Source organism: Oryctolagus cuniculus, chromosome 2 (genome assembly GCF_051225735.1).
Source record: "Oryctolagus cuniculus isolate XC-2025 breed Fujian yellow rabbit chromosome 2, ASM5122573v1, whole genome shotgun sequence".
In the NCBI taxonomy this organism is placed as follows: domain Eukaryota; kingdom Metazoa; phylum Chordata; class Mammalia; order Lagomorpha; family Leporidae; genus Oryctolagus; species Oryctolagus cuniculus.
The window spans coordinates 127,239,467-127,267,336 of record NC_142868.1 but is presented as its reverse complement, the minus strand read 5'-3'; the positions used below and the strand labels follow the sequence as shown (position 1 = coordinate 127,267,336).

The 27,870-nt window shown below is 38.7% G+C and overlaps 1 protein-coding gene across 10 annotated transcripts in view; it reads left to right on the top strand.

Annotated features, from left to right (window-relative positions):
- Positions 1–27,870, top strand: part of CTNNA2 (catenin alpha 2) — a 1,277,539-nt gene that overhangs the window by 1,194,778 nt on the left and 54,891 nt on the right. For all 10 annotated transcript variants that reach the window (XM_051842709.3, XM_089327497.1, XM_051842710.3 and 7 more), the window contains 3 exons: positions 7,812–7,963; positions 17,845–17,958; positions 27,138–27,319. In XM_051842709.3, coding sequence (XP_051698669.1) covers positions 7,812–7,963; positions 17,845–17,958; positions 27,138–27,319 — 448 coding nt within the window. The remainder of the gene's footprint in view (positions 1–7,811; positions 7,964–17,844; positions 17,959–27,137; positions 27,320–27,870) is intronic.

Below are 27,870 nucleotides of genomic sequence, written 5' to 3'. Positions count from 1 at the left end.
TTTTTTACAGAAATTGAAGTGGATATCCTATTCATGAGGCAGACTTACAGATCTTTTTGATTACTATTTATCTAGTAGTTGAAGTTCCCACTCAAAGTGATTGGTGAGATCAAAGATTGCTGAGATCAGGATTTTGAAAGAACTTTGTGGCAGGTTGATAGACTCTTGAAAGCCATCTGATAACCTAATTCATAACTATGAAGTTCTGTACTAAAATTATTATACTAATACAAAATGCTGGCCATCTTCCATGGTTTCTCCTCCATTATTTTTGAGTGGAGTAAAAGCACAAACATGAATCCCCTGACTCGGGATGGCAGACTGAGGCTCCTGAATACTGATGATGCTTCATGGATGTGTTGAAGTAGCAAGACACACTATATGCCCTATAAGAGTCAGTCAGACTTGTCTTTGGGTAGTTTAGGTCCTGAATGGCTCATGTCATACTCGCCTTTAATGTCTCCTCATCACCTCTTCACTAGTGTGTAATTGGCAGCCATCTGAGTAATGCCTTGGCAGTATCTGGTAGATGCCATTGTAGAGAACAACGCTTTATCTGTAGAAATAACATCAAGCAACACTTTCCTGGTATAGGGTTCACTGGAATTGCTTCACAGAGTCTGTTCAAATCAATGCATTGTAGCTCTAGTTACTCTGATAACACTTCAGTCTTGACTTTATTCCAACTGTTTAAATAGAGCTTAATGAATATCTGTATTGAGGGGAATGTCTTGTACTCAGTATTGCACTAGAATTAACCACAATACATTAACAATCCTGATAGTTTTTTCTATTGTGAGGTGTCTTCAAATGTCCCCATTCTTATTTTTCTGTTTTATATTTACACTTATTAGACTGATTCTCTCTCTAGAACAAGGGCTTAGTCTATATTCTTTTCTTCATAATATATTTTGTGCAAAGAATACATTCAGAATGTGTTGGCTGATGCACCACCACAGTTGGGGACCCCTTTGCATGCAGTTGTCACTGGAGTTGGTGAACTGTTTGAGGATCAAATTCTGAATCTTTATTTTTGCTCAGTGTTGATCCTCCTACCAAAGAAGGGCCCTGAAAATATTCAGAGCTGAGGGTTCTGAAAAGTCCTTGGAGACTAAACCTAGAATGCCTGCTGATGACTTGCTTAATGACTCATAAGTCCCTGTAATAAAATTATTGAAACAATGTGGAATCATGCACAGAAAACGGAATTAGCACGAGAAATTCATACTACTCAATTATCCATAAAATGTCAGATGGCAAATTATTTCTTATCTCCATCCCATTCTTTGTCTTTCCATCCTTCTCTCCCCAACTGATTCATTGTGCCCAGATGTACAATGAGCTTAAATTGCAAGGAATGGAGTGATGGTCGCACAGGGGAAGCAACTGAATACAGAAATGCCAGAAAACAACCCTAACATAGTTTTCTAAGTACTAAAATATTGTGTTCATGGTTAGGGTGCTATAAAATTAGATAACTATAATTTGGGGGTACCTAAGGGTTAAAAATGGCTTCATAATTCTAGATGGAGTTCCAAACTGGAAATTGGAGACTGAGGAGGAGTTGACCTTGGCCAAAGAGAAGGAGAGAATTTTAGTATGGGAGCATGAGTTGCTCATTGACACATTGGTATAATTTGGTGTGCCTTCACATTATTTGGGGATAGAAGCAATCCAGTCCAGTTGGAACATCAGAGTAAATGGAGGAATTGGTGGCAAAACAGAGTATAAGCTAGGATTAGATGATTGTGTTTGTATCTTAATAAAGATGAAGATATTATATGGTGTCTTTTACAGGATAAGAAACAGTTGAAATGTTTAAAGCTAATGTATGCATGGACTTCTAGGCATTGCTGAGAGACAATGGGTTGGCTTGGATATTCATAGGTACTATCTCCAATTAACCTTGGATTTTTGCCCTTAAGGTTGTCAGCAATCCTATTTGCACTTTAGCAGAACTTCTCATTCATTTAACTGACCTACCCTGTGCTCTCAAACTGTACCTCTAAAGTCTCTCAGGAGGATTCATTCCACAACTTCCTCACCTCTGGTTTAGGATCTTGATCAAAACCGGAATGATGCGACCTTGATTTTTATATGCATACTTAACTCTGATTTCATTACTCCTGGAATGTCATCATTTTGTGGGCTAGCTTGCACTGTGCATACAAAATTCTAGCTGGAATTTATAAGTTTAGTTCCAACTTTGATCAACTTTTGAGGACATAAGCTACTAAAATAAATTCAGCATTTTTGATAAATATCAGTAAAGTGGTGCCTGCATTTTTGGATGTAATTCAAAAAGTAGAAAGAAGCTTCTATTTATATAATCCTATATCAGAAACCTTGTTAATATATAATGTGCGAATCACAAAGGCAGTGCTGTGTTTTGTCCTAATTAGGTAGAAGCAGAAGCAGCGTATTTGAAGGAATTTGAGACTTCTAACTCAATATTATATTTGGGGTATCTAATGTTTCAGACACCACCAAGTTGTTACAGGAATTCATTTTTAAAATATTTTCTTTGGTCATCAAAATGGACCATTCTGTAAACTTCTGTCTTTAATTCTTAAAAATACAATAGGATAAAACTGAACCAGGAAAGAGCAGCAATACAGAGAACAAAGGTATATTGGTGAAAGAGCAGTCGCAGTTGACCAAGTACTGAATAAATAAGTATTTCGGAGCATGTCACAGAGAAAGATGTTCCAAAGGGTCAGACCCAGAAAAACATTGACTTGTGGTAAGCAAATTGAATGTCTTGTCAGTTCCATTAAATATAATTAATTGAGTTCAAGTTCTAGGTTTTACTGCCTTGAGGAGTATAATAAAGTCATTTATTACATTGCAAACTGAAACACCAGTTGAACAGGAAAGGTTTCTACAACCAGTTCCCCACCTCCCCCTCTTTTTTTTTTTTTCATTCAGAGGCTAATGGTGCTTCTGTCCTAATATGCCTCTGCCTCTCCTGACAATGCCAGCTAAACAGCCCCTTTGTTCACATGAGGCCTTGACATTTTAATGTCACTCAAGGGATTCTTTGTTCCTTTGTGGTACACTTAGAGTGCCCTGCAACAGACTTAGGGTTTTGGAGCAGCAGCAGAATGTTCTGTGTCTCAGCCTCTCTCAAGAAGATTGTCCCCACTGGTTTTAGTGTTCTTGCTCCCATGGGCACAAAATGAGACCTGGAGGTTGTTGAAACAAGCTAATATGTAACCCCTGCATTTTCCTTCTTACTTCTTTCTTCAGGGTGCACAAATAAAGCAACAGCACAATCTTCCTCACCCTTCTAGACTCGACAGAAGTCTTCATGGGAATAGAGAGGTGCTTGTGGGGGTTGTAGGGTGGGTGGTGGGAATGACACATCCTTCTGCCTGGCAGTTATTAAGGTAGAATATTAAAAAGTTGATTGTACTCAGAATTTCTGAGGGACTTCTTCACTTAAATCTATTGATCAAATTGGTTTCTCTTATGTTCTGGGCCACCATATGATAGAACAGCTAGATTATTTTTAAGGTGGTACTTATTCTTATGGAACAGAGCTCTGAAAAAACAAACAAACAACAACAACAAAAAAAACAATGTGGGGCTGGCTCCATGGCTCACTTGGTTAATCCTCCACCTGCAGCACCAGCATCCCATATGGTTGCCGGGTTCTAGTCCCGGCTGCCCCTCTTCCAGTCCAGCTCTCTGCTGTGGCCCGGGAAGGCAGTGGAGGATGGCCCAAGTGCTTGGGCACCTTGCACCTGCATGGGAGACCAGGAGGAGGCACCTGGCTCCTGGCTTCAGATCGGCATAGTTCCGGCCGCGGCAGCTATTTGGAGAGTGAACCAGCGGAAAAGGAAGACCTTTTTCTCTGTCTCTCTCTCTCACTGTCTATAACTCTACCTGTCAAATAAATAAATCTAAAACAAAACAAAACAATATTGCTCTCATTTTAAATCCTCGGATTATGAAAAGATTGAAGGATACAAAACAATAGGAGGCTGATAGTACAAATACCTCTTCTTCCCTCCTTAAAGATAATCACTCTACTTAAGATCTATAACAAGATATAAAAAATGCATATACATTTAAATTATGTGAAGTACTGTTGTGTATTTTTAAACTTCTCACAAGGAATAATCTTTTTAGTTTGCTTTTCCTGCTCAAAATTTGGCCTTAGGATTTACGCAGTTTAATGTCCCTGATTCACATACCTAACTCCATCTTGTCCCACTCAGGTGTGGATCTAGAGTAAGCATTCCACAATGATTCCACGGAGTTGCAGGGATTCCACTGGAGCAGGGATAGGCTGTGGAGAAACAACAAAGCTCCCTTAAAGCCGTTATTTTTCCTTCTCAGGATGTACATAATTTTCTTCTTCCCTACTCTTTGAATATACAACCTAACAGGAAACAACTGTACTGCAGACTGTGCATGTAACTCCAATGTAAAATCTGCTCATCCCTCATCAGCACCTTTTGGAAGTTAATACTTTGCCAAGCCTTAGCCTCTGTTTGTGAGTAGAAAGCTTCATTTTACTAGAAAAATGCTCATTTAATTGATATGTACTTTTTTGCATTCCTTTTTGCTATAGGTGGGTTCTCAAAATTTTGTCTACATGCTCAGTAAGGTTAATGTCATTGTGCTTTAGTTTGTCTGTCTTAAGGGTTATGAAGTGATATCTCAGTTATATTATTTTTCAAATTATTAGTGAAGTCAAACATCTTATTTTGTTTTTATCACTAATATGGATTTCTTTCCTGTGGATCCAGTCTTAATCTTTGTCAATTTTTCTAATAGTTTTCTTACTGATTTGTAGGGCTATTTCTTCTTTGTGTGTAGGAGTACTAATCTGTTATAAGTTATATAAGAGGGGTGAGTAATCTTTTGCATTGTAGCGTTACCTGATAGTATCATATAAAATCTATAACATCACTAATGATGATGCCTTAGCCAGCAATCAGAGGAAATTAGCATAATTTATAAATTTTCCATTTCAGAAAAAAAGGGAGATACATAATTTTATTGAGGAAAAATATTTGTCTCCAAATGGCAAATACACACAAAAATATTTTCATGCCTATGGAGGTCAATGTTAATGATCTGTATCATTCAATAATACAAAAAAGTTTAATGCCAACATAGGTGGAAAACTGAAGTGTCCAGTTTTTAGTCAGTGTTTTAAACATAAGTTGTTTTTTTTTTTTTTTTTTTTTTTTTTGACAGGCAGAGTGGACAGTGAGAGAGAGAAACAGAGAGAAAGGTCTTCCTTTTGCCGTTGGTTCACCCTCCAATGGCCGCTGTGGCCGGTGCATGGTGCTGATCCGATGGCAGGAGCCAGGTACTTATCCTGGTCTCCCCTGCGAGTGCAGGGCCCAAGCACTTGGGCCATCCTCCACTGCACTCCCTGGCCACAGTAGAGAGCTTGCCTGGAAGAGGGGCAACCGGGACAGAATCCGGCGCCTCGAGAGGGACTAGAACCCGGTATGCTGGCGCCGCAAGGCGGAGGATTAGCCTAGTGAGCCGCGGCGCCGGCCTTAAACATAAGTTTTTAAACTTTATTTTAATTGAAACAAAATTGTACATATTTATGGAGCACAGTGTAATGTTTTGACTACATGTATACATTGCTTAAGGATCAAAGATATCAGCTAATCCATCACTTCTGTTTTGTTCATATTTGCAGCAATATAGTTGAATATTTACCCCAAAAAATTGCAGGTCAAAAACTCAAATGATAAATTCAGGTCATAAAGAGAACCAGTCACCGTAATCCACTCACTGTCTTAGTCCATTTTCTGTTGCTAACAACACAATTATCCCAGACTGGGTCAGTTTTAAAGGAAAGAGGTTTCTTTGGACTAATGGCCTGGAAGTCCCAGGTTGCAGGGCCACATCTAGTGATGACTCGTGGTCGAGTCCCAGGGTGACGCAGGGCATCACACAGCAGGAAACTGGCAGTGCACACGTGTGGGTCTATCCTCTAGTGTCTCTCTTCAGTATTTAGTGATCTGGGCCTCACCCTGATAACCTCCTCTAATTCAAGCCTCCTCCCACAGGCCCCGCTTCTAAACACCACATTCCAATTAAGTCCATTGTCTTAATGCTCAGACGGAGATGAAACTCCAGCATTAGTTTCAGAGGGCACAAACCATTTTCAAATCATAGTATTCCCCCAAAGATGGAAATTCACCCACAACTGTGTGTTGGTTTTGATAACCTCTATTCAAAGGATGGTTATTCTAATTTGTTTCTCCAGCATCCCCACTCCTTTTCTTTTTAAACAATGTTTGGCATTTCTTGGTGCAAACTCATTTTTCTAGGAATGTTTTATCTTGAATACTCTGACCCTAGAGGGTAAAGTAATGTAGCAGAATTTCTCACACCGGGGATTAAAATGAATGTTAAAGTGTCCACCAAGGAGGAAAAGGAGAACAAGGATGAGTCAGGCATGGAATTTCAGAAGTGGAAATACATCAGTGTTGTTTCTATTTTATTGTCCTTGTAAAGAAAAGCAATTGTGTTTTTGGCTTTCATTTGTGATATGAATTGATTGTTACCAGATAAGAGCTGAGAAAATTGAATCAATTTTTTGGGAATTAGTGAATCGGCATTTTTTTAGTCAATGGAGAATTTTAGACATTTCGGAGTTTACTTTGCATAAATCTCTAGCGTGTGTGCAGATGTCCCTATGAATAAGAGATGTCAGCATTTTAGAAAGTTAAATATGTACCCTTTTTTCACATCAAGATGATCATGATTAAGTGGAACAGTTTAGCATTGAGCCCATTGGTCTTAACTCTGAGTCCTTATGCTGCGCTATCCAGAGTTTGCCCTCTTGTCTCTTGCACAGCCCTTCCACAGCCTCCTTCCATCCCTGTGCCCATCTCTCTCAGGTCTCTCATACCCAACACGAGGAGAATGGGTCGGGCCATTTCATACACATTTATTTCGAAATCATGTGGGTGAAGCTCTGCTGCTGCCTGACTATGATGACAGCATCTGATATGAAACTTGTATTGGTATTTTCATTTCTTTTCTTTTTTTTTTTTTGACAGGCAGAGTGGACAGTGAGAGAGAGAGACAGAGAGAAAGGTCTTCCTTTTTGCCGTTGGTTCACCCTCCAATGGCCGCTGTGGCTGGCGACGGCGCTGATCCGATGGCAGGAGCCAGGTACTTCTCCTGGTCTCCCATGGGGTGCAGGGCCCAAGCACTTGGACCATCCTCCACTGCACTCCCTGGCCACAGCAGAGAGCTGGCCTGGAAGAGGGGCAACCGGGACAGAATCTGGTGTCCCGACCGGGACTAGAACCCGGTGTGCCGGCGCCGCAGGCAGAGGATTAGCCTATTGAGTCGCAGCACCGGCCTGTATTTGTATTTTCTAAGATCCAGATTCTACCCAATAATTTGTATGCATGATACCATTGAAACTTGAGGTAGGATGTGAGTATATTTTTCAGACAAATAGGTTTAGAAGAGTTAAGAAAACTTGACCAAAGTTCCAAAGCTGTTAGCGAGCTCAAGTGGAATTCATTTTAGCAGCACATGAAACCTATATTCCTACATTTTACCAACATACCATAGGCAGGTTTCAAAAAAAATACTTTTGTAAACCATTTGCGTGCATGAAATAAGAGTTTGCTTTGGAAGTAAATGGCATAAAGATCACTAAATTGGACCCACTGCAGCTGGACAGATGGCGATCTTGCTCTAGTGGACTTTTGGTACACCCTCCGGGCCTATCACCTTGTCCAATGGCTGGAATGAGATATAATGGAGAACAGATTGTGTAATCCATTGCTTTTTTTTTTTTTTTTTTAACACAGTGATGCCACGATTTGCTGAACAAGTTGAGGTTGCCATTGAAGCTCTGAGCGCCAATGTCCCTCAGCCTTTTGAAGAGAACGAGTTCATCGATGCCTCTCGCCTGGTGTATGATGGTGTCCGGGACATCAGAAAGGCTGTGCTGATGATCAGGGTATGTGAGGCCTCTGTAGCTCAGAATTGATCAGAGCTTCTAGTTGGGAATCCAAAGAGTTAACTGTCTTCTTGATTTTCCGGTTACTCAGTTTATTTTGGTAAGCTGTTTGGCTCCTTATTTTGTCAGACAAAGTGGACTTTTTACTTATAGGGGTGAATTATTCCAGCAAACCCAGATTAGCTTTGAATAGCCCAAAGTGTGATGTCCTGGCTGCTTTTTGAACGTGTCATTTCCTAAACTTTGCACTGACCCAGGTGGACCCTTGCTCTTTTCCATTTGTACCTCTTGTTCAATACCACTGTTAGGATCAGAAAATCAGGGGCTGGAAAGAAGTCAAAGTACTTAGTTTAGAAGCACTTACAACAATAAATAGTAATGAAAATGAAAAATCAAGAGAGGGGATCTGAAAAAGTTCATGGAAACGGCATTAAGTGATAAGCTTATTGAGGTGTGAAAAATGGAAACGTGTGCTTAATTTTTTCACAATGTACATTTCCATGGACTTTTTGAAGATCTCACCCATAAATAGTTCTAATTCTTTTGGCATGAAAATAGCTTCATTTAATTCTGTTTTCCATGAACTTTTTGACATTTTCTCTGTTACTTTGCAAATATACTATGATAAATAATTACATTCTTCTTGTACAAAGTCTTCCTGATCTTATAAATAAAGCTAGGTAGTCTTAGAACAAATTTTATCCTCTCACCCCCAAACTTGTGTTGTGAGGAAAGTACATGTTTCTAACCATTGTTAATGCAATTATTTGTAAACATGGGCCTAGAAAATATAGTTAACTTTACAAATCATATAATATTTGCAACTTAGTTTGCTCATTTGCAGTATGCCTTTGTTTTTCTATTTTAACAGAAAGCTCACTTCCTTCCATTTAACTGCTGCGTAATATTCCACTGCAATAATCTATTTTCTTCTTTCCTTACCAAGAATTTAGCACAGCAATGTTAAAATACCTTTATTATTCACAGAACTGTTTATTCAAATGAACTGCTTATGCAAAAGCACAATTGATGATAAATCTGTGGCCATTACTGAAATAGAGATGGGACTGTGGCATTGCTAAGCTCAAGAACATGATGTCCAATAGAAATATAATGGGAGTCACATTTATAGTTTAAAATTTTCTAGTAGACATATTAGAAATAAAAAAAACCAGAATTATTATTTGAATTATAATTAACTATCTTTTAATTACCTGAACATATCCAAAATTTTATTTGAATTTATGGCACCTGCCACATTTAAGGTGCTCAATAGCTCCAGACAGCTAGTGGCCACTGTGTTACACAAAGCAACCACCAGATGACCCTCAGCTTCTACAGCTGGGACTCATCAATGAAGTCATGAGGTATCTGATAGCACATTTTGAAAGTTATCTCCCAGGGTGAATCGTAGACAACCTAAACCAACATCTCCCACCAAAAAAATCGTAACATAATAATGACAAGCGACTTAATTTTCTCTGGATGATCCCTCAGGTATTTCAAGAACTTTCTGTGTTGTTGTATTCTTTGTGTGCAACACATCCCTAGTCCTTTGAGGGTTCTAGATAAGGTATTGATTGTATGCCACATCTTGGTAGAGCTATTGAATGCAGGTGCAGTTGTCTTGGTCTGCAGTATCTAGACCCCAGCATGTTCCTTTTGTGGCTTTTGAAGTGATCTAAGCAGGCTGAAGTAGCATCACCAGAGTCACTTTTTGGTCTTCATTGACATCCATACTTCACTGGAAACATCCAGCAAGCCCTCCACTCATGAGCCCTGTCACCACCTTGTCATTTTTGAGTACACTTGCCTGTTTTCATGTTAAATGTCTTTCACAGTATTTGCATGATCAAGTCACAATAATCAGAGCATTTGATAAGTTGTATCTGACAATACTAATTATACTTAACATGGAGTTTAAATGTAGAATTTCAAGTGTGTCGGAGTAATTTCCTGCACTTCTAATCTGCCCTTGTTATACCTGCCAAACCTTGATTATCTTTCAAGTCGTACCTTGGATTTTCTCCTTCAACAGTAACCCTATCCTTTGACCACCTATAACTTTGTTTATGATAATATTTGGCACACTATTTTCTTTCTAGTCCTTTGTCAAGACTAATATTTTGCAAAGCAAAGGCTATCTTTTTTTTTATTTACTATGGTGTGTTGTCTGGCACACTGCCTAATTAATACTGACGAGATAGGGGATGGGAGGAAGGGAGGGAGGAAGAGAGGTCTCCCTTGAAACACAGGAAAGGAACCAAGTTGAGAAAATCGAAGAAGAGGGAAAGGAAGGATGATCAGCCTTCAAGGCTGTGACAAATTAGATCATTTTCCCCATTACATACTAACTTGTGAAATAAGGTAATAGACCATGAGCGTTATGTTTTCAAAGCATTTGGCACTAAATCCCATTATAATCCTCAAGAAATATTCCCTCTTTTGCCATTTTTCTGCTTTGTTAGCCTTCACATTTTTGTGACAACCATTTATCTGAGAGGAGGAAGAAGTTTATAGCCATCATTCATGTATTCATTCATGAGCTGTAAAAAACCCGTGATTTTAGATAAAATGCTGTATCGTTGTCATATGAAGTGTCGTTCCTCTGTCCGGACATTTCAAGTGATCTCATCAGATGGATTTCACACCACTTAAAATTTAGGAAGGGAGAAGTGTACAGTATGTGCAAATAGTTATTTTTACAATCCATATCAGCACCCAAAGGGCTTCATTTTTTTACTTGAACAAATGGATTCATTTTTTACTTAAATAATTTCTTCATTTTCACTCTGAAAACTGTCTACTTTCAAAAAGTTCATTATACTAAAGAAAACAGCAAGAAAAGTGAAGCTATTTTTTTCCTCCTAACCTATTCTAAAGTGTTGATTGTAATTTGAAAAAGAAAAAAAAAACTTATTTTTTTTCCCAAAAGTAGGGATATAGAAAGGACCTTGAAGGGTCAAATTCTCCATCACCTTGCCTTCTGGCAATCAATATATATTTAATGATGATGTCAGTATCTGAGCGCTCCAGGGCAGCTTCAAGCTACTGTGGGAGGGCAAAGCTTGCCCTTTGTATGTCCAATCTTGCCTTTCAGGGTGCTGCATCTCTCTTGCAGCTAGTCTACTCTTGCCATGCTTCATGAGGCTTGTTTCTTGCTCAGCGTGTTCTCTGATTTGTTAGGTACCCAGGAATTTTCTGGTTATCCCCATAAGGCATTATGAAAACTAAGCAAATCTGTCAGACCAGTATAAAATAAGCTTTCATTATTTGAAATGGTTTACAAATCCCATCAATTCACTGTGAACATTAAATTAGGGAATACTGAACCATTGCCCTTAGCAGGGAGTACAAGGTGAGGATCTTCTGAGCCTCTGGTCATGGTTTTATCAATCAATCTATACCCAGCCTTGCTTCATGGGCACTATTGTTTAAAGGAGCCCTATTTGATAGGTTTTATTGATGCCTTAACATCGAACTCCAAGCCAGTGGTCCAGACTCGTGGTTGAACAAAGCTTATCATCCACAGATGTTCTCTTTGCACCTGGGAACAGTGCAGCATTTTAGCACTTGACAACATTTTAGCACTACTCTTGAGGGCCATTTTCAGCAGGGAAATCACTAACAAAAACCACAAAAAAGTGACAGTAAATAAACCATGGAAATGACACTTGTTAACAATACGAGAGCTTCAAGAAGGCACAGCACTGTGGTGTTTTACCTTAGTGGGGAGTATGCGTGTTGGGTGACTGAAATTCTTTGACGTTCTTTTATGTCCAGGAGTAACTGAAAAGCATTATGAGCACTGATTTTGGTATTACAGATAAATCTTAGTAGTAAAATTCACCATCCAAAATCTATAAATAATGCTGACCTAGTATATGTTTAAGACCCAAGGACTTAAACGTTCAGTGTTGAAAATTGATAAATATCTTAGTATCAGGAAGTCTGTATAAAATTAGAGAGTAGTTGATACTCATGAGAATGACCCTCAAAAATGTACAATGATACCTACCTACTAAACTTGCTTAGTATGAATGTGTATTTGGCCTAGTGATGGAGGTGTCCATGCTCCATATGAGAGTGCCTGGGTTTGATAAATGACTCTGGCACCTGATTGCAGATTCTTGCTGATGGAGACTCTGGGAGATAGGAGTGATGGCAAAGAAATTTGGTTCCTTCCATCCATCCGAGAAACATATATTGAGTTCCTGACTATAGCTCAGTCCAGCTCTACCAATTTTGGGCATTTGGGAGTGAACCAGTAGATTGGAGCACTTGTTCTTACCCTTTCTCGCTGTCTCTTCCCCCTGCCTCTCAAATTGTAAAAATCAATGAGTTTTGTGATTAAAACCCACTAATTTGTTCACATGTGATAATTTCAAAAGCAGGGCAGGGGAAATAACAGCCTGGGACATAGTTGGGATAAAGATCTGTTGTTTATCTTTACATCTTCCAAACTATGTATACAGATACTTTGCAGCACTTTCAAGTATTTACAATTTTGAGGGTAATACACGGATATCTCTTGGATTCTGAGGGCAATGTTAGTTGAAGATAGTTGATGGTTGAGGCACTCAATTGGCACATACCTTTTGATAACATGTATTTTGAAGCTTAGTATGGAGTGATCACTGTGATGAGAAGCAATCTCAAGAATTAACAGGGGCTGGTACTGTGGTGTAGAAGGTTAAGTCTCTGCCATATAACATCCCATATGGGCACTGGTTTCAGTCCCAGCTGCTCCATTTCTAATCCAGCTCCCTGCTAATGTATCTGGAAAAGGTGTGGAAGATAGCCCAAGTGCTTGGGTGCCTGCACCCACGTGGGAGAACCACAAGAAACTCCTTGCTTAGGCCTGACCATGGCTGTTGCAGCCATTGGAGGAATGAACCAGCAGATGGAAGGTTCTTCCTTGTCTCTCTCTGTATTTTTGACTTTCAAATAAATAGATACATCTTTTTCGAAAAAAGGAATTAACAGGTATCTACTCAAATTTGAGAAGTAGTATAGTAGTATATGTTAGTTGCAAAAAATGATACATCAATTAAACTGCTTCATCCAAAGAGCAGTTAGTGTCTTTTGATTTTGTTTCTTCAGATTAGAGGCACTCATGCAAACATGATGAGACCTAGGGTTCTGTGTAGCAGTGTAGTTTGGAAACTCTATTGTGACTCTTCTGGAGTTATATGTAAGATCTCTCTCCACTTCAATTTCCTTGTCTGTAAATGGAGACAAATATTGCCACAGCTATAAAGGACTAACATAGACCAAGAACTCAGTAGGTTCCCAATAAATTTGTCTTTCGTTCATCCTGCTGTGATGGCATTTACTATTAAATAATTGATTAGGGAAATAGAATTTCTTAAATACATCAACTGTATTATCAAAATTGCAAGGATTGGAGCATATTTAACAGCTGGAATATAGAGGATTAAAAATACTTTAGAAGCAAAAGTTATTTACACAGTAAAGATTTTCTTCATCCAGGCAATCAACATGGTCCTTATAAGGTCTCTAATTTTGTTTTCTGAATTGCAGTGTAAATAATTAAGTGTGAGTTTTTTTAAATGGTGATTTAGTGTTGGTCATTTATCAAATATTTGTTGAATGATTACTACATGACCCACGCTATTGGAGCTATCCTAAATACTGAGGTGAGCAAAGTTGACAGAAGTCTCTACCCTCCTGAAATTTATATATCTTTAGTGGAAAGTGAAATAAACCAGAAAATATAATCCCACACACTGTGACATGGAGAAAGCCTAGGTGATATGGAAAGAGACTACTCCAGGTGAGCATATAATAAGTGGATATTCTGAAGGGTGCCAAGTGACTGGGTGACATTTGAGGAGAAACTAAGCCATGAAAGGTATTTGGGGGCAATATGTTCCAGACCGAGGGAATGGAAAATGCAAAGGCCAGAGTTCAAAGCTAGACCAAAAGCCTAAGGATAGTTTTGCATGAGGTAGGTACCAATGGTTATTCAAGGCAGGGGCCTCAAATAGTATGGCTTAGATCTTAAAGGGTCCTCTCTGGCTATTCAATGAGAATAGAACATATGGTGTAAGGGCAGAAGAAGAGGGACCAATTAAGGGGTCTACAGATCTCCAGGCTGGTGATGCTAGTAGCCAATCATCTCAAGTAGGGACATTTATATATGTAGACTTCAAATCTAAAATTCTTTTTCAGTAGGCAACTCATTCTAAAGACTTACAGCTCTACTAGAAAATCTTTCCTAATGCATCACTCAGTTGCCAATGCATTCTCCCAATGAGAATTTGATATAATGGTCCTTACTACATTTTATGCCCATCTCCAGGTGAAATGATCCTGAATGTTTCAGAAGTTTTTGTTTTCCATTTTGCTTCCTTATGTAGGCTATTGTCGAGTAGATTGAGTGTCAGAGGAGATGGATTAATCCTGCTCCACAACCGATGTGTGACGTAACCCTGGAAAAATTACATCATCTTCTTGGTTCTCTCTAATAGACACAAGTCAACCTCATAGACTCGGAGAAGAGAAATGTTTGGGGCTAAATATTTTGTCCCACTGTATAAGCAAGACTCAATTTTTCCACCTGTAGTTACATAATAGTAGAACCATGAAACCAGGAGTGGGACCAACGTGTTTATTGTCAAAAGGCCTTTCCTGAGAATACACACAATAACACTCTGATTAGACCCCAGTCTATAACCCCCAATTCAGTGACGTACACATTTGGCTGATTTCTTTACCCTGTAACCCTCTAATAATACAACCCACTTTTTCAGGACCCATTGCAGAACCACCCTTCTTTTCCATATCTTCCTTAATTCATGGAGACCTTTGACCATGTGAAAAGTAAGGTACATATATTTAAAATGAGTAATTCAAAAAGTAACATGACTAGGAGATAAATTTACAAGTAATTAGCAAATTGAACTTGACTGAGCTATTTCTATGGATGATTCACATGAGTCTGTTACATGTTTAAGGCAGATGAAAATATTTTAAACTTACCCATTTTCCTGGTGGCATTTGTGATGGTTATACCCTGAAACCCTACCTTTCTCCACCAGTTATGCCACATGCTAGGTGTGACACCTTGGAAAATTTAGTTAGCTCTGATCCTGTTGATGTATTGAATCCACATTTTGTAGATATATTTTACTAGATTACTATTCATAATTAAATATTTTAGCTAAATGCCTGTCCCATAGAAGGTGGTAAACAATGATTGCTATTATTGTTGCCGCTGTTATCAGATGTATGTTTTATTTTTAAGCACATCATTATTTTTTGTTTAAATCTGTGGATTTAGTTAATTTTTATATTTTGAAAAGCATATTCATGTACATCTGTGCTTAGGAGTCCACTATGTAGACAGAGCAAACCTCATGGTGAAACTTAGTACCTTGCTAAAATCCTACAGAATGGAAGTGTCAAAGATAGGCCCAAATCATGCTGGTCCCCTAGCACCATGTTCAGGTTATTTTACCACTTACCATTTTTTGCTCTGTTTTGGTTCTTGGACCATATCACTCAAATAGAACCTCATCATTATTAGCCTATGCTGCCAAAGTGGTTGTGTCATCTACTCATCTACTAAACGCATCGATCACAGAAATGTTTGGATGCAACTCGATAGGTGCTGTCATATTCTGCTTTTTTTTTTCTTTTGCATGAGGTTTCACATTGTACTCTTCTCTCTCCTTTTAGAGAGTTATGAAAAGTGCTCGTAATCTTGTCTCATCTGTTAGCAGAATTTACCAACTTCCTGTAATTGTTCCATAGTATACTGTAGGAAATTGAGGAATTATCAAAGAATATGGTCTCAGTTTACAAGAAATATGACCGGTAGTTTGAACCAGTTCTGCCTACCTCACTCCTACTTTAGTTAATAAAACATGAGAATGACATGTATTTCTTCTCTCATTCTCTTAACATCCCTATCAAATGAACATCTTTAGATGACTGAGTGAATGTCAGTAAGGTTGATGAGGAGAGAGGAGGAAGAACAAGAATAATATTTCAAAACATGGAAAATCACTAGGCATTGTGTGATAATGGCATGAAAGACCCCATTTTATGCCTGTCTGACCAATCTCAAAGTTTCATCAATAATCACACTTGATTAATTATACCTTGGTAGCAAATGAAACCAGCATAATTAAAAAATGGACATTTTGGGATGGGAAATAGGCAACTCTGTCATTAGTAGTGCCTGTGGTTTGTTGTTTTCCTTTTCCTTTTGAAAGAGCTGTCAGGGGCAGGGGGTGGACAGGACTGTATGGCAAGGGGTAGTTTGTGGGAGACTATGACCTTTCAGGATAATGATGATTGAGCGTAGACTCTCACTATAATATCCTCCCTCCCTGATGTGTACCATGCTCCATGCCTCTTGAGTTTATCCTCTTAGAGTTAATATAACCTGATAATTTAGAGCACATGCTTCAAATTGTCTGACTCAGAAGCTTTTCGGCAAGTTATAACCTCTCATACCTCAGCTTTCCTACTTGTAAAATGGAGAAAATAATGTCTATATCATAGCTAGGAAACCTTCAAGAGTTAGGATGTGTAGGCCACTTAAACGGTGACATGTGAGCACTTATGTGTTATCTATTGTTGTTGCTATTTAAGATAGACAAAAAAAAAAATTCCTAATTCCTGAGCATATGGATTCACTCTTCTCTTTTCCCCAATACTAACTTCATAGATTAAAAAGATCTTGATGTAACCCTCTTTATTTTAAGACATTTTATAGTTTCAGTTCTTGTTTGAGTTGTAGAGAAACAGAAAAACAACAAAAAATTGATAAAGGACAGTGTGTTTAGAATCAGGCACATTTGGATGTTCAGGTCTAAATTCTATGTTTTGTTCCTAATTAGGGGACTTGGGACATGTTACTTAATTTCTTTAAATTTTATTTTTCTCATATCTGAATAGAGAATGCTCCCTGTTTGATCGTGAAAGAGTTACTTAATCTTTAGTGAGTATGCACTATTTGGAAGCTTCAGTTTAAGAAAAAGTTTGTTCAGTAAATTGATTTCAGAATTCTAAGTAAAAATTCTAAGTAATAATGATGGAAATAATTTTTAAAAATTCTACTTGTTTTGTGGGTGGGAGGGAAGTTATGGGGGGGGGGAAGCCATTGTAATCCATAAACTGTACTTTGGAAATTTATATTTACTAAATAAAAGTTTAAAAAAAAATCCTACTTGTTGCCAGATACTCTATACAGAAAATTTAATCTTCACAACAATAATTACTACAGATAGCATAAACAACACCAATTTATAGAGAAGAAAGTGAGGCCAAGAGAGGGAATACAGGTTGCTCAGGATCTCCCAAGGACTCGTATTCAGGCAACCCTGACTGTGGAGTATATACGTGTAATGTTTACACCTTTGGGTGGGTAATCAAACCAAGTATTTCAACAGAACTAGTTAGCCCTAGGCCTGGAGATGATCAATTCATTTGCTTATTGAGAGTAAATGAGCTGGAAAGGCCAAAGGCAGTGTTAAAGTATAGGTATAACTTTCACTGTTGATGCTGATATTTTTGTCTTACGATAGGATTTTGGTGGGTGGAGGTAACTCACAAATAGTTTTTCTTAAAATTAGAAAGCATGTCACATCAAGAGATATATATTTGCTATACCTGCTGGGAGAAATAAAAACTAAAATGTATCTTCTTTTAAAAGATAAATTAGGGCAGCTTGATTTTTCCTGACTCCATTCCAGTCAATGTCAACCCACATGGCTAATCCTTTGTGTAAATTGCTATAATCTGTGTCCTGGTGACTATTTAGCCTTTGCAATGAAGAAGCAAGTGCATGGGGTGAAGATTATCAATCTGACATATGCTGATTTTTCTCTTTTCCTCTTTATCTTCAGACTCCAGAAGAACTGGAGGATGATTCTGACTTTGAACAGGAAGATTATGATGTGCGCAGCCGGACAAGTGTTCAGACTGAGGACGACCAGTTAATTGCCGGGCAGAGTGCACGGGTGAGTCATCGGCCAGGACTTGGGTTTGGTACACAGAGGATAGAAGTTATGTTCACCAACATGATGTGAGGAAAGTTCTGAAGTTGAGACTCCAGAGATTCTTGACTCTGAAACCCATGTTCTCATCTGGAGTTGTTTATAGCAATTCACACTTTATTCGGTGAAAATAATCACCACTGCTCCTGATTGCTTCTAACTCCCACATTCTTTACCACTTGAGACAGCATCACATGGAAACAATATAATATATATGTATACATATATATGTATGTGCAGTGGATTTTTTTGGGGATTCATGATTGTGATTAGATTGTTAACCAGGCAGGGAGCACTTTGCTCTGCTTGAAGTCTTTAAGCTTGGTAACAACAAAAGAGGCAATGGAAAATGGCGATTCATGGTGTTTGTTTGCTGTGGCTGGGCTATTGCTCTGTATTCTGGCCTGGTTTCTGTGGTATTTAAGATCATACCATGTGAAATTGGTTCAAGGCCATCAGAGAGAACTTTTCCCCCTCTGATACCTACCTTTTGTCAGGCAATACCCCTACATCTCTTGCCATGTGATAGAAAAGGAACTTTTAAAGACATACTGCAAATGTGCCAGCATGGGATAGGAAGCAAGAGAGGGTACCAGCCCTGCCTGACCCTTTAATACTACATGATATTGTCCACCAGGAGAAGTGGTCCAAGGAGCATTCTGGGATCAGACCAGTCAGTTTAGCTTTGCCTTCAATAGTGTAGATACAGATAATGCAGGCAATTAGCAGATGATGAAACTCCTAGGGATTGAAGGAAATAGTGAGGGGTTCTTCCATTTTTTTAAAAAATAATTCTTAGAGGTTTACTTATATATTTTAAAGCAGAATTAGAGAGAGAGGGAGAGACAGAGGGAGGAAGAGATCTTGCATCTATTGGTTCATTCCCCAAATGGCCACAACTGCCAGAGCTGGGCCAGACAGGAGCCAGGCGCTTCTTCTGGTCTCCCATGTGAGTGCAGGAGTCCCAGAACTTGGGCCATTTTCTGCTGCTTTCCCAGGAGCATTAGCAGGGAACTGGATTGGAAGTAGAGCAGTCGGGAATCAAACCAGCGAACGAATGGGATGGTAGTACTGAGGGCAGCAGCTTAACTTTAACACGGTGCTGGTCCCTGGTTTTCCTCCCTTTTGAAGTTTCAGTTTTTATAGAATACAAACAAGTGATTGTACAACTAAGGAACTAGATATCCTAATCCTCTGTTAAATTTTACTTAAGAAAAAATAACATATAATAAATATGGCGTTGAGAAAGATGGGGACTGGGAAACCCCACAAAGCTCATCCTGTATTAGGAATTCTGAAAAGGGTAGAAATCCACTAATTGGAGGTTAAAACAAAGTCAAAAAAGACTTCTATCTAAAGCCTGGTGTTTCTAATATGCTTTATGCCCTGATATTCTCACCTAGCAACCAAATGATCCAGAAGATACAGATGAAGCAGATGGGCATTAACAGGAAAAATGTGAAGGTGAAGAAATAGAAAGGACACACTGGCTTTCTTTTCAGATAGACTTGCTTTTGAATTTCGAAAAGTAGAGTTAGGATTATCCTCAAGGCTGTGGTGTCCAGTTTCTGAGTTTATAAAATCTAAATGATAAACATATGTGATAAGCATTCTATTTAAGATATTCATATATTTAAAAGGTTTTTTTTTTTTAATTTGTTGTTTGAGGCAGAGATAGACAGTCATTTCCCATCTGCTGTTTTACACCCCAAATGCCTGCAGTGGCTGGATAGGGATCAGGCTGAAGCCAGGAGCTGGAAACCAGGAATAAAATCCAGGTCTCCCATGTGGGTGACAGGGACCCAGGACTTAATCCATCAACTACCACCTCCCAGTGTTTGCATTAGCAGCAATTTGGAGTTGGAAGTGGAGCGAGAACTTGAATCCCGGCATTCCAATGTGGGGTACAGGTATCCCAACTGGTGTCTTAGCTGCTGTGCCAAATGCTTGTCCCTTGAAGATTTAATTACTAAGTACTTGTAAAATAATGTACAAATATTTAACATTTAGTAAGTACTAAATAAATTTGTGTCTGACAATTGTCATCCTCTGGAAGAAAATTTCCTTCTGATTACATGATGACAGTAGAGAAGTATACAAAGGGCCATGCTGTCACTTATAATAGAAATTTCTTGCAGATTCTATGTAACCCCCTAAAATGTTGAACATTGGGTTGTTATGCTAAAAGTCTTTTGGGACTATGTTGATATAACACCAAACTAATCAAGCAAGTCAATTTATGTTCAAGATTAAGTAAAATCAGAATTTTTATGATAATGACAAAGAGCAAGTTTGAGTAAGTTATCCAAACATTAGTCAATTGAAACTTTACTGACCAATGACTGTCATTTAGTATAGACACAGCTCAGGACCCATTAACTACTTTTCTCAAAGAGCAGGACATTGATGCAACTCTTTTCTTGTTTTATAATCATTATGTCAAAAAGGGATGATTGGTCCCACTTTTTACAAGGAGCAATAGATCCAATGAATTTCATGAATCCTACTTATGTCAGACATCAAGTCACTGATGATGGGTAAAAACAAAGTACAGATGATTCTTGTCTTTCTCATCCATTATTAACTTTTTGAAAGTTTTTTTTTTTTCAGTATGAATTATGAACATGGGCCAAGACAGTAAGAACAAAGTACTCCTATAATCTAGTATTTGCTAATTTATCTTTGAGGTCCATCATGTGGTTTGCATGATTAACTCACAGCAGGCAGCATTCCTGATGTGAATCAGCCTATTTTAGCCTATAATTATATGATGACAAGTCAGAGACATAGAATTATGGCTGTTAACATGGAAATAAGAGTGCATTAAATTGCTGAGAAGAGAGATGGATGAACTTTTGATCAGAAAGTGTGATACACTGGCCAACACTGAAAGAGGAGAACTTTGACAGAGCTATTTGCTCTTCCCAGCAGCTAGTCTTCCCCTGTTACTGACCTTATTTTGGATTTTGATTTGGAGAAATTCTTTTCTGAAAATGGTAAATCACTCCAAGAAGAAGTTAAAGAGGATGATGTGCTTTTACTGCTCCCCTCCAATGCTGCTCTCAAAATCTAGAATGAGGATATTTCTTATCTCCTTTATTTGGCCCTGCTGGTTTCTTATCTACAGTCTTTGGAAGATGGAGGATGGAGGATTGGGAATGGTGGCACGTGATAAAACAGAGGTCAGCTTGCCCTTTGATCCTTGATGTGACATCTTCTAAACTGTTTCTTCACAGGTTGACATAGTTAAAATTGGTCTGTGACAGCTTTGGGGTGTTTAACCTTGGTGACAGAATATATTATTTGTAGTCACACAGACCTGATTTTAAATATAGCACTGGCAAAGCTGAGTGACTTTGGGGCAACTTTCTTAACCTCTCCATACCTTGTCTGTACATATAAGGGAGATACACAGCGTTCTTTCTAATGTCTTCAGGAAAACTGCATCATAAATGTATCACAGGGTTTGTAATGTACCTAGATAGAGATTACTACATTGGGCATGGAGATAATGAGGATGAGGCTTGTAGCCTGACGTAGTCCTTGATAAAATGTCTGGGCAACTAATTTAACCCGAAAGAGATGGATGATTCAGGCAATCATGAGAGTTTTTGCTTAAAATAAAAGGACAAGGACTTGGATTTTCGAATTTATGTGCTATCCTCCTTTAAAACCAAGTAAGAGGAAACAGAAACATCAGGTTTAAACCCCTTTAATTATTATTTTCAAACACTCTTGTATTTAAAGCTTTAATGTTAGACTTAATGCTAAGAAATGGAAACTCATCAGTTTGGGGGTCCATAACTTCCAAACTCATTTTTTCTCCCTGAGGATTTGAAAAATAATTATGTCAATGCTTCCTTGAGATTCAGGTTGAACAAACGATTCTGGGCTTTTGGAGTGATTATTGGCTTGTATAGTGATTTTCACTGATATTAATGGGTAGAGTTTAAAAGACTAATCACAAAATTTGATTAGAGGAAAGACTGGGAGCCTGGGTTGGGGGATGGGGATCCTGTAGATTGAAATCTCTGATGCTGCAAATATGGGATCTCAGATCAACTAGATCAATAACCTAGAGAGCTGTGATTGGCTACTGTCAAAGAACTTCCAAAACCTGAGATTGCTCACCCAAGACACAGCAAGCCAATCACTGACATTGTGCAGGTAGAATGAATTAAATATTGATTGTAAAATGCATAGCAAGGAGCTGGACAGTTCGTGCTTTCTTCCCACACTACTCCAGAGGCTGGGGCATAGATCGGAGCTGGGGCTAAGAAACGCAGTGTTCATCTCATTTCCGGGTCCATGCTTAGTCTGTAGTGCTTATGGCCCTCCACTCATTGGTCAACAACCTGGTGTTCTTTGGGTAAGTTGAATGATGGCAGTGTGGCTCCAGCCACTTAGTTGGCATTTATTTCTTGAGGTCTAGAAAAACTCTCAAGGCAAGACTGAACATCATGATGTTATTGTTAGGGGAGATAAATGATTTCATGGGTCATGTGATCAAGGACCTTGTAGGGCTGGCTTGTAGGGCTGGCTGTACTGCCTCCTCCATTCAGTGAGTTAATTTTTCTTCAGAGGCTGATTGTTGTTACAAAACTAGGGCAAGAAAACTTTGAGCTAAGGGAAGGGAGGCTGGGAGACTGTGGAGACAAGGACTCGATGGTATCTAGCCTAGGCATCAAAGGCACTGTGTTTGGCCTTTGTTTCACTGCTGTGAATAGAAGCAGAAGCTCTCAGATGGTCCTGCTTGATCACATCATACAAGCTAAAAAGCGGATTTGTCCTCTTCCTTCTTGGCCAGGAAAATAATGTTTTCTCCTGTTGCCTTAGTTTGAGGGGATCAAAAATTGCATGTTATATATTTTATATTAAATTTGACTTGAACGTAGCTGGCCTCTTTTTTTCTAGCTACAATGGCTTTAATGTGTTAACATTTCAAACTGCTGAGTTACATTGATAAGACCTAATTAAAACTCATGTGTTGAATTTTAATTTGATTAACTTGCAAATTTTGCAGTTTGCATCTACTGTTTATAGATAACCTTTTTTTAAATTCCAGTTTCAGAAAAGGTCAATTATGAATTTTTAAAAGCCAAGAGCATTTTAAGAATATTTAGGAAAAGACTTCATTCAGCTCATCCACAGCTACATAAGCAGAAGCAAATATATCAACACTTGCAACCAAGTCACACGCCATTAAGTGCATTATGCAGGTCGAGCACCCCTTGAGTCAAAATAACAACTTCTTTTGCAAATCTGCTTTGAAGGGGCTAGTTTTTCTTCCAAACTGTGTCTTTAGAAAGTGTTTGTCAGTTATGGCAAAATCTCTTGAGCTGTGTTGATGATGGGAGTGGAAAAATGTTTAAGCAGTCAATCAAAAGATACTTACTGAGTTCCTACTCCACGTAGGCTGTGGAGGCCTCTATGCTAAGCAGGCGCATAGAGAAGTAGGAGGTAAGGCATTAAATAGCAATTAATTAGAGATCAAGCAAGGCAGTTAATATTAAAGTGCTAAAGTATACAATGGAAACTCAGGTGCTAGTTATACTTGACAGAGAAATGTATGCTGTTCAATGCAAAATTAACCCTTTTGATACAATGTAAGGGACATTATTTTCCACATCCCCATGATGATGAATGAAAGTAGAGTATGGAAGTCTACAGGTACTTTGATAGATTTTTATTTTTATCTTTCACAGGAAAGCATTGAGTGAATGTATTAATTTATGCTAACCTAGTAGCTGCGCCATCTAAGTGAGATACAATTAGCTCTTTTATATGAGGAGGACATTGGACAGGGATGCTTCAAGAAAAACAGATCATAGTCAATTGTTGAAAATCCAAGCATACTGAAAGTAAAATGAAATAGCAGCCATGTTAGTATATTTCAAATAGGGATTTATGAAAATTTCTATAAATCTTTTCAAATATGGCTTTTCAAAGTACTTCAAAATATTTTCAAACTGTAGAGTGTTAAATATTTTAACTACATTCATTGTACAAATCTGACTTTTAAATATGTATTATGTATACACAGAGATACATAGTCTATTAAGTCACATAGACAGGAGGAAGTTAATAGACATAGTTATCAACAAGGAGCTCTTGAATGTGCTACTGCAGGGACATCTTTATGAAAATCAGATAGAAAAAGTCCCTTCTTCTGGACAGGTGAAGCCACAACACCAGGATGCACAGCCTCATGGGCACGGTTTGTGATTTCAGGGACTCTGCCCATGCCGGGCTGGAGGCCCTTGTTCATTGAGTAAGCTGTGTGCCTGTGCATAATGATTTGGTGGCACGCAGTGGTTAAGGATGGTATCAGAGCACCTAAATGTGAGTCCTATTCCTGTTGCATCTACATTGTATAATATCAGAAATTGAATTAATTTCTCTGGTTCTACAAACAATCATTAATAAAAGAGGATAATAATAGTATTGGAATGACTAAGTAGATTAAATTATTTAAAATAGGTAAGCTTGTACATATATGTACACAAGGAATTGTGCCAATCTTCTGTTTATAGTCACATAGAAGACTCTGGGTCCATCACTTCCATTGTGGGCAACTAAGTTACAGGCTATAATATTGGCTAGAAAGCAAAATTGAAAGCAGAAATGATGGTAATATAATGTAGTAATAATTCTATAATACATTCATTTTGGGGGCAGAGGGACAAAGCTAAAGTACTTCATTTGCTCCCCACGTACTATAATTTTTTGAGATGATTATTTAGTATTTCTGTATTACTTCTTATGACCCAAGTAGCCATGAGATCCTAGCCCTGACCAAGCCTCATTGAGCTCAGTTTTTGAGTTCGTTACCTTAGCCGTCTCCCAACCAATGTACTAGGAGTAGGTGGAGCTTTACGACTTAGGTAGCAGTTTTCTTACATTATTTTACTTGTTCACTGCAAAAACTGTAGCATCCCTACCTGTCCCCCACCCCCGACATACACACAAACCCACCGATTGTGCGCTTGTGGTCTCTCTTAGAAAGAATACGTGTGTGTAGGGTCAGTGTTGCGGTCTAATGGGTAACTTCACCTCCTGCACTACTGGGATCCCGTTTGGGCACCAGTTTGTGTCTTCCAGTCCAGTTCCCTGTTAAGAGCAGTGGAAGATGGCCTACTCATGTGGGAGATCTGAATGAAGCCCCTGACTATCTGATTTTGTCCTAGCCCAGTGCTGGCTATTGAAGAAATCTGGGTAGTGTACCAGCAGATGGAAGATCTCTGTCTCTCCCTTTCTCTCTGTAACTCTGACTTTCAAAAAAAAATATATATATAGAAAAGGATACATGTGTCTAAGAACAAGAGATAGTGCTGAAATAACTTGTCTACATATTCATGTCTCTGAAGCATGTTGCAGAGTTCTGGGAGGAGGTAAGGAGATGATGGCAGGCATTTCGCTGAGAGTAGGCTAAGTAGTGTTTAGAGCCTGGGGTTGTGATACATTGGGTTAAGCTGCCACCTGTGATAATGGCAACCCATACTGGAGGGCCAGTTCAAGTTCTAGCTGCTCTGTTTCTGATCTATCTCCTTGTTAATGCACCTGGGAAAGCAGTGGAAGATGGCCCAAGAGTTGGAGCCCTGCTACCCTCATGGGAGACCCAGATGGAGTTCTAGGCCCTTGGCATTGGCCTGGTGCAGTCATGGCTATGGTGGCTATTTTTTGGAAGAGAACAAACAGATGGGACATCTAATCTTTCTCTCTGTCACTCTGCTTTTCAACTATATAAATCTTTTAAAAACGGTGTTTAACATATACAGTGGATCCTCATTATTCATGGTAGTTACCTTGTATAAAGTCACCATGAACATTTAATTAGCAAATATGTAGTCATCTCTCTTAAAGCAAATTTAGGGTTAGGTTCCTGAAAGTAGCTAATCACAATGTTTTCTTCATCAAATCAATACAAACCATATATAATGGGTATTTCTTTTGGGCACTTGATATTTTTTGATTCATTAACATTGAACTCAAGACCGGTAGCACTCACTGGTGCCTAAGCAAAGCTTAACTTGTATGTTTATTTTTCTCCTTCATGCTCCTCCTAGCCTTTTGGAGCTTAGGGACTCTAGCGGCACTTCAGCATCATACATCAGGACTATTTCAAGCAGCAGAATCACCAACAAAAGACACAAAGATGTGAAAAATGTGACACTAAATAGATTGCAAAAAAGACATACTTGTTTACAGCATGAGAGCTGAAAAAATTAAACAGAATTGCCTTGTACAATCTCAAATGAAAACTTGTACATTGGGTGATTGAAATTTTTTGCTGCTTTTCCCATTGGTTGCAAATACTGTGAAAGTGCCACCAGTATTGGAACTGGGGCTACAGATGTATTTTAGGGAGCAAGCATATTCACAAGCAAAGAGGACACCCAGAAAGCTTCAGATTTTTATTTCAGACTTTGGATTGTCAGATTAAGGACAGTCAACCACTAAAGTCTATGCAAATTTTCCCCAAGGGTTACTCAGGCTGTATTTGATGCCACTACAACACCACTGTATACATGGAAAAAGGCCCTATAGGAAGCCATCGTCAGCCAGGATTTCTGTAAAGCAGAGGGAGGAAGAAGGCCAGCATAGGTTTGCCATTCCCGTGGTGTCCCAGTAGAGGGCTTTTATTTGGCATATATCTGTGGATGCCTTCATTTACACTCATGAAAAGTCTCCCTACCTCACTTGGATGCTCAGATATTGTTTAAAATTCTTCTTCCCAGTGGCAGAAGGCCTTCTTTCTTTTTTCTCTTCTCTGAACAGATTTCTGTGTTGAAAGAGGTGCATTCTTTCATCTGGTAAAAGTTTCCTGAGACCAAATATAAAAATTGTCAAGAATAGATTCTTTTGAACAAACATATGTCATCAAAGCGACAGAGAAGCTCTGCTACTGTCAGTGTGCATGTACTTTTGGATCTCTTTGTATTTCTTCTGTATGGGAGAGGGCATACAGTTTTTGGGGATCATACCACCCTGTGCTCTTGGCCACTGTGGGATGGAGCAGAGATTCGCCAGAACAGCAGAGCATCCCATCACCCTTGTCGAGGTCTGGCTCTGCCATCCACAAGAGGCAGAGTCAACACACAGTCTCTAACTCCTTTCTCACGCTGTTTCTGTAACCCACACAGGCCATCATGGCGCAACTACCACAAGAGGAGAAGGCAAAAATTGCTGAGCAGGTGGAGATATTCCACCAAGAAAAAAGCAAGCTGGATGCCGAAGTGGCCAAATGGGATGACAGTGGCAATGACATCATTGTGCTAGCCAAGCAGATGTGTATGATCATGATGGAAATGACAGACTTCACAAGGTGAGGCCCAGACGCAGGGACATGCATTTTTTGATTAATCCCGAAAGCTAGCAGTGTGTATCCGCCTGTGAGAGCCTGCAGAAAAAACACTATATTGTGGCAAGATGATGGTGGGATTACACATTTTCATGCATAAGTCAAAATGATCGGAACTTAATTCTTAGTAGATAGGTCTTGATCAAGGAGAATGGATTCATCTTTATGATTACTGTCGTATTTCTGAAGGCAATCATAAAATCAAAGCCTAGAGAGTGGGTGACTGATCTTTGGTTCATTCTGTTTTGGAATAAGTTTAAATGTTATTCTGAAGGTAAAGTAAACAATTTGTTAATGTCCCTTTGGAAAAATAAATATACGTGTATGTGCATGTAAATGTATAATACATTGCAGTACTCGCTCATGATCTAGCATTAATTTCTGTTAACATTTTACCCTTCTCTACAAAGAAACGGGCAGAACAATCTAAAATTCCATAATCTTGACAGGGAAGTTAAAAGTTGTAAATGTAGTTTTCCTTTGAGCTCTGAATAGTACTTACGATAAATCAAGAC